General features: G+C 51.7%; 1 protein-coding gene across 2 annotated transcripts; it reads left to right on the plus strand.

The window, feature by feature from the left end:
- Positions 1–996: 996 nt before the first annotated feature.
- Positions 997–11,787, plus strand: LOC309515463 (endosome-associated-trafficking regulator 1-like). Of its 2 annotated transcripts, XM_082193250.1 has the most exons (8): positions 998–1,111; positions 2,108–2,271; positions 2,770–3,126; positions 5,393–5,466; positions 6,159–6,270; positions 6,976–7,038; positions 7,874–8,013; positions 10,583–11,787. In XM_082193250.1, the coding sequence occupies exons 1-8, from the start codon at positions 1,036–1,038 to the stop codon at positions 10,674–10,676; spliced, it is 1,080 nt and encodes a 359-aa protein (XP_082049376.1). In that variant the 5' UTR covers positions 998–1,035; the 3' UTR covers positions 10,677–11,787. The 2 variants fall into 2 exon arrangements, with proteins under 2 accessions (XP_082049377.1, XP_082049376.1); XM_082193251.1 differs by lacking the exon at positions 7,874–8,013 and having other exon boundaries at positions 997–1,111.
- Positions 11,788–12,623: the final 836 nt, after the last annotated feature.

The following is a 12,623-nucleotide window of genomic DNA, read 5'->3' on the forward strand; positions in this document are numbered from 1 at the left end:
ATTGGCCAGCCGGCATGAGGCGCGGAGGAGGGCGGGGCACGCTCGACGTGGCTGCGCGGGCAGCGTCCCTCCGCCTTCCCGGGCTCTGGGGCGAGTCGGAGCGTCGCCAGGCGAGGGGGTCACGGCCCCGGTTGCCCCGGAAGTGCTCCGTAGGGGCCTCGTGCAGCGAGAGGAGCTTCTAGAAGGGTCCCAACCCCCCCCTGCCAGGCCGGCAGAGGCGGCGCCCCCTGCGGCGGCGGGGGTCCAACCTGCGGCCTGGGGTTTCCCTGAGGGTTGCGCTGCAGCCGCTTCCAGTCCGTGAGGGGGAAAGGCAGGCGCAGAGTAATGAATAAGGAATAAGAATCATGTTTTGATTTAAACCTCGCCCATCTGACTGGCTTCCACCACCACTCAGGGGGGCTTCCAGCAAAATAATAAAATGCCAGGCATCAAAAACTTCCCCGCCTTCAGAGGTCTTCTAAAAGTCGTGTGGTTCTTTCTCTCCTTGACATCTGATGGGAGGGCGCCACCACCGAGAAGGCCCCTGCCTGGCTCCCTTCAGTAAAGTGGGACCTCGGGGGGAACACACACACACACACACACACACGGAAGGTGGCTTCTCCACTGCTGCTGGGCATAATGTCATAATGCAGCAGGTGGCAGTACTGTGCAAGGAAAACTCAAGCTGTGTAGCATGTTGCATGGCTTGATATTCACAGGGATTAAAGAGGGATGATGCCCCAGGCACCTGTGGTGTCGCCCCGGGGGTGGATCTTGCAACAGGGTGTAGTATTCTACAAGTAGAAACACCAAAGCTGCTCTCATCAGAAAAGAGATCTGATCCTGTTCCCGCTGCTCCGGGGCTGGACTCGGGGCCGCACTGAGCAAACGACAGTTCCCGGGGGCGGGGGGGGGGCGGGGGTCGTGCTTGAGGCGCCTCCTCGAGAGAAAGGGCCGAAGGAGTGCCGGAAGTTGTGGCCCGCGCGTGCGACTCCGGCCTTTCTTGGCTCTCCCTCCCGCCTGGAGGCCGGGAAGGGGCTCCCTCGGCGCGGCTCCATGGCGGGGCCCGGCCGCCCTCCCGCCGCGGGCCAAGCCTCCTTCGCGCGCCCGCAGCCCCGGGCGGGCCCCGCTGGTAGGCCTCTGAGCACGGGCGGGACTCCGGGAGAGAAGAGGGTCGGGAGGAGAGCGCGGAGGGCGGTGCTCCTGAGCGCGTGCAGAGCGCCTCCCTGGGAAGCGGCTGCCCGGAGCGCTGCCTCGGCAAGAACAAGGAGGGCCTTGGCTGAAGGGAAAGTGGCAGCCGAGGCTCCTGCGAGAGAGAGGAGGAGGAGGAGGAAGCCCCCTCTGGGACTAGTCCTTTGCTTTGGACTGCTTTTGTATTCCCAGGGAGTTAAAAGGGGCGTTATTTTCATTATTAACTCCCTTCTTCCAAAACCCCACAACAGCAGCCCTGTGAGGCGCCCCAGGCCATGCCCCTTGGGGACTCCACCAGAATCTCTCTCCAGGCCCGAGCCTGAAGCTCTGACTCGTGGGTGGGCAGCCTAAGGCCCAGGGGCCAGATCCGGCCCAGTCGCCTTCTCAGTCCAGACCGCAGTGTGTTTTTACATGAGTAGAATGTGTCCTTTTATTTAAAATGGAGTGTGGTGGAGTCTCCTCCTTTGGAGGTCTTTAAGCAGAGGCTTGACAACCGTATGTCAGGAGTGCTCTGATGGTGTTTCCTGCTTGGCAGGGGGTTGGACTCGATGGCCCTTGTGGTCTCTTCCAACTCTAGGATTCTAGGATTCTATGAAAATGCATCTCTGGGTTATTTGTGGGGCATAGGAATTCGTTCATCCCTTCCCCCAAAAAATAGTCCGGCCCCCCACAAGGTCTGGGGGACAGTGGACTGGCCCCTGCTCAAAAGGTTTGCTGACCCTTGCTCTAAGTGCTAGGCGTCTCTCCTGTTTTTTCCAGGGGGAGCCATAAAAGTCGCCCCTTATCATAGTCAAGGCAGGTGTGTGTTTGCAGCTGCAAGCAAAATGAGCATCCCTGGGGTGGGGCTGTGCATTCCCCCCCCCCCAGTCCCAGATCTCCCCTCTTATTCCTTCCCCTGTTTGTAAGGCTTCCTTCCTTCCTTGGCTTCCTCCTCCAGTTGGATCTTCCATTGCACCTGAGGAGGAAGAGGCCAACCCCTTCTCCTTCAAGGAGTTTGTGCGGAGCAAGAGCCAGTATTTGGCAGCCCCTGTCCTGGAGGAAGCAAAGGGGCTGAGCAGCGTTGCCCTGGCCTCCTCGGGGTCAAGCACCAGCAGCCCCAAGGTAAGGCCTGGGGGGCAAAGTGGGTGATGGGGGGCACCAGGAATCAAGGGGGCAAGGGGCTCCCTCTTTCCTGCGCCACAGGTGGGAAGAGTAGTGGCTCTGCAGAGAGAAGGCTACTGGCGGAGGAAAGGGGGGCCGGGAGGAGAGACCTGCCCCAGGCACCACGGGGCTGCGCAGTGAGAGGGGGGCGCTGCTGTCCTGCATGGCTCCTCCTTTCCCCCCTCCTCCTCCAGCGGTGGGAAAGCTGTGCCTGTGCTGCCTGCACCCCTCAGGCTCAGGCAGGCCCTTACAGCCCCCTCTGGGAAGGGAGAGGGGAGAGTGACTCACACACACACACACACACACACTGTGTTTGGGAGCTGCAGCGGAGCCGCTGCTCTTAAGCAACTACAGTCAGGCATCCATGGGTTTCTTTTCCTGAGTGATGGGCTGTGTTTTTGAAGTATCCCAAGGCTCTTCCTTAGGCTGAGAACAGATTTCCCTCCTTTGACCTTGTAGGATTCCTCCAGGTTCTCACTCCTCCTGGGCGACGGCACCTCGTCCCCTGGGTCTTTGGATGTGGCCTTCCACAAGCTGTTTCCCCCGAACCCAATGGCAACTAGCTCCTCGCTGGAGGATGAAGACGAGGACAGCGAATGGAGCAGCACCTACCAGCCATCAGCCATTGAAGAGGCCCACCTGGGCAGCCTGGCCAGCGCCTCCTTGGACTCTCTTTGCTGCAATCCCTCTGACCTGTCTGAGCTCCAGAGGTTTCCTCCGTGGATGGGGGCCAAGGAGGACCAGAGCTTGCCTGTGGGTGGAGCTGCCGGGGGGGACAGCTTTTATCTGCCTCCTTGCCAGCCGACTTACGAAGAAGTGAGGAAGATGGGAATCTGAATTGTAGGCTGCTGCTTGGGTCTCTTCCTAATGCTCCTCCTTCCACGTCTCCCGAATGAGCTGGGAGGCCAGGATTGCGCCCTGGCAAATGGGTCTGCCTCGAGGTTCTCAAGTCCCAGGCTGGGCGAGGGAAGGAAGTGTTCTGTAGCCCTTCTTAATTCCTGCCACCCAATTTATTTTTGCCACCCCCCCCCCCGTTGGAGGCAGTAATGCTTCTGAGCTCTTGCTCCAGTCCTGTTTTGGGGCTTCTCGTTGCGGCATCTTGGTTGGCCACGGTGAGGACAGGAGGCGGGACCAGAGGGGCTCCCTTTGGGCCAACCCAGCTTAGCTCTCCAATGAACATTTAGTGCAGGCATAGGCAAACTCGATCCTCCAGATGTATTGGGACTACAACTCCCATCACCCCTAGCTAACAGGACCAGTGGTTAGGGATGATGGGACTTGTACTCTCAAAACATCTGGAGGGCTGAGTTGGCTATGCCTGGTTTAGAGGGATAGCAGGAGCCTCCCTGCCCAGGGGCAGTCTACCCCGGAATGCACAGCTGAAGAGTTGCTGTTGCACTCAGGCCCCGCTTGTGGGCTTTCCATTGGGGCCTCTGTGGGCCCCCAGGGGCCTGTGCTCACCTCAGGCTTTTCGGGAGGAGCAGTATCTCCCCCCCATTAAGTTTTGTTTTATTTTATTCATATGCCTCTTGAATGTAACAAATCTTATGAGTAGCTTACAAGAAACATTAAAATTATTAACAAGACTGTTGTAAACTAGTATTTAAAAACATCAGAAGGTTATTATAATTATCAGTGAGAGTTGTTCCGCTCCCCACTTCCCCCAAATCACACACACTTTTGAAACTCGCCCCAGGGACTGCTCAAAGGCTATTTGGAGGCCCTGTACTAGTGTGGATCCCAGCCAGGAACCTGGTTGTGGAGAGATGGGGTTTTGGTGTCTTAAAGTAGGCTTGCCATACATCAGGAAAATTCCTGATATGTCTTTGTTTGTTTGAAATATGGCTGCCCTAAAGGCACCTTCAACATCCTGACTTCATACTGGCCCTCTGGGCTCCATGAACTCTGGATTCTTCCTCGGTTCCTTTTTTCTCCTAATAATTCAAAATCCCTTTAATTTTGCAGACAGAGCAAACAGAGTCAAACCTGGGTCCTTGACCAAAAATTTAGATATTCATGTTTTTCTTTATCCCAAAATACAGTGGTGCCTCGCAAGACGAAATTAATTCGTTCCGCAAGTCTCTTCGTCTTGCGAGTTTTTCGTCTTGCGATGCACGGTTTCCCATAGGAATGCATTGAAAATCAATTAATGCGTTCCTAGGGAAACCGCCTTCAGACCAGGTCTGTCCCCGGACCTCTTCTGAAGGCTGGGGGGGGGACAAGGGCTTTTCTTCCCACCCCCAGCATTTTAAAAACCCCGGGACAGCGGAGGACTTCTCCGCTGTCCGGGGCGATCTTAAAATGCTGGCGGGCGGCATTTTAAAATCGCCCCGGGACAGCGGAGGACTTCTCTGCTGTCCGGGGCGATTTAAAAGCCCCTGGGAAGGCAGGCAGGGGGGACAAAGACTTTCGCCCCCCGCCCGCCTTCAGAAGGTGTTCCCGCCCCCCGCCCCGCTTCGGAGCGGCGTTCCGAAGCCGGGCGGCTGGGGCAGGTGTTCCCGCCCCCCCGCCCCGCTTCGGAGCGGCGTTCCGAAGCCGGGCGGCTGGGGCAGGTGTTCCCGCCCCCCCCCGCTTCGGAGCGGCGTTCCGAAGCGGGGCGGCTGGGGCAGGTGTTCCCGCCCCCCGCCCCACTTCGGAGCGGCGTTCCGAAGCCGGGCGGTGGGGGCAGGTGTTCCCTCCCCCCCGCCCGGCTTCGGAGCACCGGGAGAAGCGATCTCCCCGCAGCCCCTTGCTTCAAAAGAGGTCCGGGGGCAGCGGGAAGCACTTCCCGCTGTCCCCGGACCTGGGGCTGCGGGGAGAATATCGCTTCTCCCCGCCGCCCCTTGCTTCAAAAGAGAAGACCCGCTGTCCCCGGGGCAAGCTTCGTTTTGCGAAGCAAGCCCATAGGGAAATTCGTCTTGCGAGGCAACTCGAAAACGAAAAAACCTTTCGTTTTGCGAGTTTTTCGTCTCGCGAGGCGTTCGTCTTGCGGGGTACCACTGTACACATTGTCTTAATCCAGTTTCATCCAAACAACTTTGCTACTGATATACGAGGCAAACATTTGTTCAGTTAGGTATTTCTTTTGCTCTTCCTTTTGCAGTTAAAAGAAGAAAATTCCAAGTTTAGGAGTAAGATCAGCCATCTTCAAGCAGTTTCTGAGAGTCAGGCAGAGAGGTACACATACTGTGTTTCTCGCAAAAAAAACCAAACCAAACCTCGAAAAGTATTTTTGTCATGACTTCAACAGTGAATCAGTCACTTGGATTCATTGATTAAGAATGCCTTTAAGTCATCTTAAAACGTGTTCCCAATCAATTGATCAGCACATATAGTATTATTTTTAATATAAGTCCTTAATATTTGCACCTGCAATTTTTTTGAATCTCTTGAAGAGTCATTTTCTCTTGCCTTGTATGGGCCTCCGGGGGGGGGGGGAGAGTCATCTCTTCTGAGATGATGGCTTTCACACTTGCAAAGTATTGCTATGCTCTTGCAAATTTATACTAATTGAATTGGTCCTTTATCAGCTATGGTGATTGCTAAAATGGCCAATCCCACTGGGAGGCAGTGAGATGGGGGGGGCGCTAAGAGGCAAGGAGGAGGCAGCAAATCTGTTTTGTTTAAAAGCTTCAATTGTTAATTTGCTTTAAATAGTTTTAATTTGATTTTGAATGAAGGTGCAATAAATTGTTACTGTTTTGAACATTTTTTTGTGCTGTTACCTTAATGCGCTGTGCAAACCGCTATTCTGAATGATCCTGTTTATAGGGTAGGGGGCACCGAGGGGGGAGGAATATATGGAAGCAAGGAGGTGGTGGCCCCCAAAAGTTTGGCTTGATTCCCTGCTGTTGCCTTTTGTAAACTAGAATCAAGCAGCTGGAAAGGACCCTGGAGGAGAGTCGGCGGAAAGAGGAGAAGGAGACGCGGGACTTGGAGGCGATGGTGCAGCAGGTGGAGGAGAACCTTGAGCTGATGGCGGTGAGTCTGGCCTGCCAGGGGAGGAAGACCGTGGCCCTCCCAGCCCTGGGATGGCTCTTCCCTGTGTCTCGACTGCTGAATGATACACCTGGTTTGTAGGGGACAGTGGTCTCTGTTACCCTCAATTTGTTTCTGAGATCTCAGATGGAAGCAGATCTCTCTACCTGCCCCTCTCGCTTGACCCATCTCTTGGTGGGGGGGGCAATGGGCAGCTCCTCCCAGCAGCTTGTGGAGAGGCTGCCAGCCCCAAAGACCCTCCACAGGCCACCCCCGAATCAGCCTTACTTCCTGCCCTCTTGAGGGCTTCTGCCAGCCTGGACGGTGTCCTTGAGAGAAGACTGCCTTCTGAGGGCCTGGAGAAAGATGCCAACTGCACAAAAGGTCAACTTTATCTCAGCTGCTCTGCACTCTTTCCTCTGGCCCTGCGTGTGGCCCCTGGAAAGCTGTGCGAAATGGGAATGTGATCCATCTGTAATGGAAGCTGACTCATAACAGCAAGCAGGTGGGGGGATTCTGCTCCTAGACTCTGGTGGGACGCTGCTCCCCCCCCCCCCGTGGGAAGCCCACAAGGAGGGCATGTGGCTCCAGGCGGCTGGTCGTGAGAGGCCTACTGCCTCTGACTGATAGCGGGACCTCAGGGTCTCCCCGCCTCCCCCCTTTTATTCTTCTGGCTCCAGTGACCAGCCCTGCTCTTCTCTATTCCAGAAACGGGCCATGAAGGCTGAAACCAGCACTGTGAAGCTGAAGCAGCACAACAGCCTCCTCCAGGTACGGCCTGGGGGCTCCTCCGTTGGGTCTCCTTTTCTTCTCAGTCCTTTTTAAAAGCCAGACCTTTGTGTTTCTGAGCACCTGCTAAAGCAAAGCTGAGGAGGGTGGAGAGTTAAACTGGGGGACTCTCCCGCAAGAGGCCATGAGGGTCACCCACCTGGAGGGCTCCAAAAGAGGATTAGACCGATTCAGGGAGGAGGGGAGGACTAAGCTGGCTCCTAGCCAGGATGGCAGAAGCAGCTTCTGAATCCCAGCTGCTGGAAAGGGCAAGAGGGGAAAGTTGGCTCTTGCTTGCGGGTTTCCCTGTGAGAACAGGATGTGGAACCAGACGGGCCCCTGGCGTGACCCAGACCCCAGGCGCTTCGCCTGTTCTGTTTATGAGGCTGAGGAGACGTTGCAGGTTGAAGGCGAGACACAGCTGGACTCCTTTGCCAGGAAACTTGCCCAGACCACGTGTTGTGTGTGTGGCTAGCTACACACCATAAATTCAAAGCACCTGGCTTCTCCCAAAGAATCCTGGGAAACGTAGTTTAAGGGTGCTGGGGGTTATAGTTCTTTGGGGTTAACTACAGTTCCCAGGATGCTTTGGGGGAAGCCAAGGGCTTTAAATACACGTTTTGGCAGAAAAAGCAGGGTGAAAAATGCTTTTTTAAAAAACAAAACAAAACACCTGCTTAGCAGCCTTGCATTGTTTGCAATAACGTTCTCAACTAATCTTGCTTGCTGGCATCTCCAGGATCCTTTGAGCTAGCTCCTCTGTGCTTTTTATCCACATGTCTCTGTAGCTGGGGGTGGTGAGCCACTAATGTATTCCCCCCTTCTTTTTACCTTAAAGGTTCAGGTGGAGAACTACAGGTTAGAAAATGAAGCCTTGAAATCTAGCCACTCGGCTAACCTGGCCATCGTGCAGCAAAATGCCAGTGCTGCCTTGCAGAATCTCCTCGCCGTCATCACAAAGTCCCAACCATCCATCAGGTACATTTCAACATCCAGCACCTGTAGCTTATAATCTGCATGAACCCCAGTCAACTTGCAACTCAATGAGAGATGGATGAGCCATCTTGTGTGATGTGAACAAATGAGTTAAATGACGCAGTCTAGGCCTTGAGTTAGCACATCACACACACACTCTGAGATAAGGTGCCAGGCAACATAGCAACCCCAGCGGTCAGTGGTATGACTTGCAGAGACATTCGCCCTCCTTGTTTCAGGAATGAGAAGACAAGGATAACAGTCTCTAGGGCATTGCTTCTGTCTTCTCCTTGTCCGGTCCTGTTTGACTGAGTCTGTGAGGATGGGTTTTATTCAGTAGCATTAGCTAGCATAGAATTGGAAGGGGCCCTGAGGATCATCTAGTCCAACCCCCTGCAGTGCAGGAATAGGCAGCTGTCCCATGCAGGGAGGGAACCTGCAACTTTGGCATTATCAGCACCATGTGTTAGCAGATCTCTCTGTCCACATGTATCTTTAATTCAGAGACCTAAAGAACTATATAGTACCATACTGGCCCAAATATAAGCCATACCTATAAATAAGCTGCACCTTTAAAATTTAGGGGGGGGGGGAGGAAAAATAGACAATACCCGAATATAAGCCGCTCCCTTAAAATTGGGTTACAGGCTGAAAATTGCTGTGGTTGGTAGAATTGTAACTCTGAGCCAATTTAAGCCTTCGATCTTGCAAGCCAGCAAAAGTTACCAAACAATCACTGAAATCGCTATTCAGTTGCTACACTCCCGCAGGCACTCACACCTGTAAATGGCAAATGTAGAATAAAATCCTGTGGGTTAATTGCACAACAGTCTCAAGCTTGCAAATCGGCAATAAAAAAAAAAATTGTTCCATTTTACCATATGTCTGTTTCAGCAGTGATATTGTAAAAGCCAATTTTTGTAAGGTAACGAATTTAAGCCACACTTTAACTTTTCACAGTCGGAATTTGGAAAAAAAAAGTGTGGCTTATATTCAGGCCAATACAGTAGTCAGTAGTGTTTAGATTCGTCTTGCGCGTGGAGACAAGAAACACTTGGTTCCTCTGAACTGTGTGGGAGAGGAGTTTTTCCCATAGCCGAGGCATCTCTGAAGATTCTGCTGGGCCTCCACAAACTCTGCTGATCCAACACACAGCCAGAGATGTGATGAACTCCAGCCGACTTCCACAAGCCCCCAACAAGCCGCTTCCTTTAAGACCCTGAAACTTCAAAGCAGCAGCCATGTGTTAAAAAGGGGAACAGGGTAGAAACTTAGGAAGCTGCCTTCTACAGAGTCAGAACCATTGGTCCATCTAACTTCGTATTGTCTACACTGACTGGCAGCAGCTCTCCAGGGTTTTAGGCAGGGGGTCTCCCGCAGATTCCATTGGAAATGGAACCCAGGACCTTCTGCGTGTGGAGCTACAACCCTTCCCCTGAAAACGAAGTATGGTTTCAGTCCTCAGCCCTTGCCATCAAGACAAACTTGGGAAGGGCTGTAGCTCATTGGGCAGAGGGCTAGTTTTGCAGGCAGACTCTCCCAAGTTCTGCCTCTGGCATTTTCCGGCCTCCTGTGTGAAATCCCGCAGAGCCACAGATGTTCAGTGTGGACAAGTCCAACTTGGGTGGAAACAGAGGGAGCCCGGCATTTTAAGTCCCGTTTGTGTCACTAGGGGAATGTTGTGTTTTTTTAATGAGATGTATGACATGCCAAAGCCTTGTAAGTACTTGCCCAGCTTTGAGAAGGAGGCGGGGGGGGGGCTGAGACCCTGGCAGAGCCCTCCCCCAAAGCCCTGCACTTCCCTTACCATTCAGGACGGGAGTTACCTGAATCTGTAATCGAAAGAGATGGAAGTAATAGTTTGGGCTTCTCTTGAATTGTGTGCTAGGAATGCAGCTCAGTCTCTGCTCCACTTTATCCGGGTTCCCAAAAGTTCACTCAGATGTCCATGTCTGCGTAGGCCAGCTTCTATTCTGAGCCAAATGCTTTCATGGCCTCCTTGAAACCCTGCCAAGGGTGCAGTTGGGGATAAGGGAGTTGCCAGTAAGCCCACTTATTGCTGTGCCAGGTTCAGTAACTTGGGCCCAGGGTGCCTCAGGGAGCCCCTGAACTCTGATATCCCAGACCCTTATGCCCCAGCTTGATCACCAAGATCATCTGCAGGAGGGCTGTTGGGCGTTCCTTAGTTGGTGAGGTTCATTTGACAGCAACAAGAAACTGATCCTTTACTGTCATTGGTCCAGTCCTGTGGTACTCTCTGCCACTGGAGATTCAGCAAGCCAACTTTTTCGATGCCAACTTTTAAACGCCTGCTGAAAACATTTTTGTTCTGCTAGGCCTCCATGGACAATTTAGAATGCATCCTTCTACAATGGTTAATGGATGTCTGTTTTTAACTTTTTTGTGGTTTTTATTGTATGTTTTTATTGCTGTAAACTGCTTTGATATATATCTTTATGATACAGTGGTCATACAAATATTTTTATAAATAAGTAATTCCTGGCCTAAGCAGTCACTCTCACACTGATTCCCCCCCTCCTTTCTTTCTAACAACCTCCTGCTTTCATTCCAGGCAGCTGCTCTCTGGCGCAAAAGAGCTGCAGGTGGTGGCTGAACTGCTGAAGTCACTGGACAAAATCTCCGAGATACCACAAGGGTCTTCCTAAACATTGTGGCACAGGACCTAAGGACTTAAGCAAAGGCTTAATTGGGAATTGGAGTTTGAAAGGGGGTGGAGGAAGCCCTTTTCCTGCCTAGGGGCTACAGGACCTTGTGAAGGATCATCATCGGTGGGGGCAAAGTCACCTGTGCCCAACACCTCCAGATGCTTTTGATGCTGAGACATATCTTCTTCCTCACTGGTCTCTGCCATCACTCTCCAGTTCCTCACTGGGTGCACCTCCTGGCTTCTCTCTCATACCTTTGCATCTGCTTTTTCAGCTCTTGCCTCCCCCCTGCTCCCCCCCCCCCGTGGGCTTCTCTTGTGACTGCAGTCTGCTTGCCTTTGTCACTGAATGCATCCTTACGTGTTTCTGGCTTCTAGTTAGAGATGACGGCTCGGTAAAGACCCAGCATGAAAACTCTAAAACCTTTTAGAATTTCTGTACAGGCGACTCCCCGTTTACACGGGGGTAACGTTCTGGTCCCCTTCGTGCATAAGTGAAATGTGCAAAAATGGGGGGCACCCTGCTGCGACTTCAGCTTGCAAGGAGCTCTTTCCCAGACCCTAAAGAGGACGCCCTCTGGGCTCCAGGGAGTCTTTGTCGGCTGGAGGTGCATTGGGGTTTTGTAGAGGCTCTTCAGGTCTCTCCCCCATTGGGTTTTTGGTGCTACGCATATGCACAGTTGTGCATGAATTGAACACACTTAAATGGGGGGGGGGGTTCCTCTATTATAAAAATTACACCTTGCAGCATTTAAAGAAAATCCTTCCTGGCAGAAAGAAAAGCAAAGATAAAGTTACACAGCTTGTAAGCAATAGCTCAAAACATGACAATCACATAATCTGTTAAAATTGCAGGGGTTTAAAAGGCCTGGAATAATTTTAAAAGATATATTTATATGGAAGATGCAGGGAAGGTGTCAGGCTTTGAAGAGAGGTTGGTAACCTTTTGCTTTAAAGGAGCAATGCAAGGGAGTTCCATTATCACCTTTTTATATAGCAAAAGTTTTGGATTTAACAAACGCTTCTTGAATGCCTAATTCTGAAGCTTTCCTCCTATCCTTCTAGGATTAATAATAGCATTATTTTCAAAATAAAATCAATTTATAACTGCAGAGCACTCTTTTCTTTTCCTGTTTGGTTTTGCTATAATCACACACACCCTTTCACATCTTTCAGTTAGTAGGCAGGGTATATATACTCATAAGTGAATAAACTATGAGTGTAGATTCTAGCCCTTCCTGGAATAACTCCACACCCAGGAGCAGAGATCCAGGAGCAGGCTGCAGATGTTTCTCTTTGCCTTTTGGTTATATCCTCATTAGTAGCTGCTGAAACCAGGGACACAAAAACCATGTAAAAAGAACAAAAAGTAAAATCAGAGATGAGGTCTTAAAATATCTCAATTGCCTGCACGAGTTTTGTCGAATAGGAAAGCTTTTAGCAGACTGAAATTTTAAAATGAAAGCTGCCTATTGAATTGGGTCTGCAAGTCCTTAAAGGTCTAGATTTAGGGAATTTAAAAAACCTTGCTCTTCAGCTGAAAGAGGTTCCTGTTATGAGGCTGTAACGGATCATTAACAGTAAAAAATAAAAAATGACCAGAATAAAGGCATACTAGCCATTTGAAATGGTGCTCTTGTGCTCTAGTCATGTGCTTATGTTTTATGTGGTTTTCCACATTTTGCCTCTGTCCCTTACAATTTTGTTGAAACTTTGGAAAGGTTTATCCAATGTGGGAGACGGGAAGCTGCCTATAACAAGGCACAGGATGTTGTACCAGCAGAGAGGAGGACTCAGTGCTCAACCTTTGCACATCAGAGAAAAGGAGGACTCTCCAAACAGGCAGATCAGTCACTAACAGGCTTTATGCTTTTTATTGCAAGGCTGAAATAATGTGCAGACATGGCGTAATAAAATAAGCTTGCACTATTTGTAAGGCACCATGTGA

The sequence above is a fragment of the Podarcis vaucheri genome, assembly GCF_965113315.1.
Source record: "Podarcis vaucheri genome assembly, chromosome: 12".
Lineage (NCBI taxonomy): Eukaryota > Metazoa > Chordata > Lepidosauria > Squamata > Lacertidae > Podarcis > Podarcis vaucheri.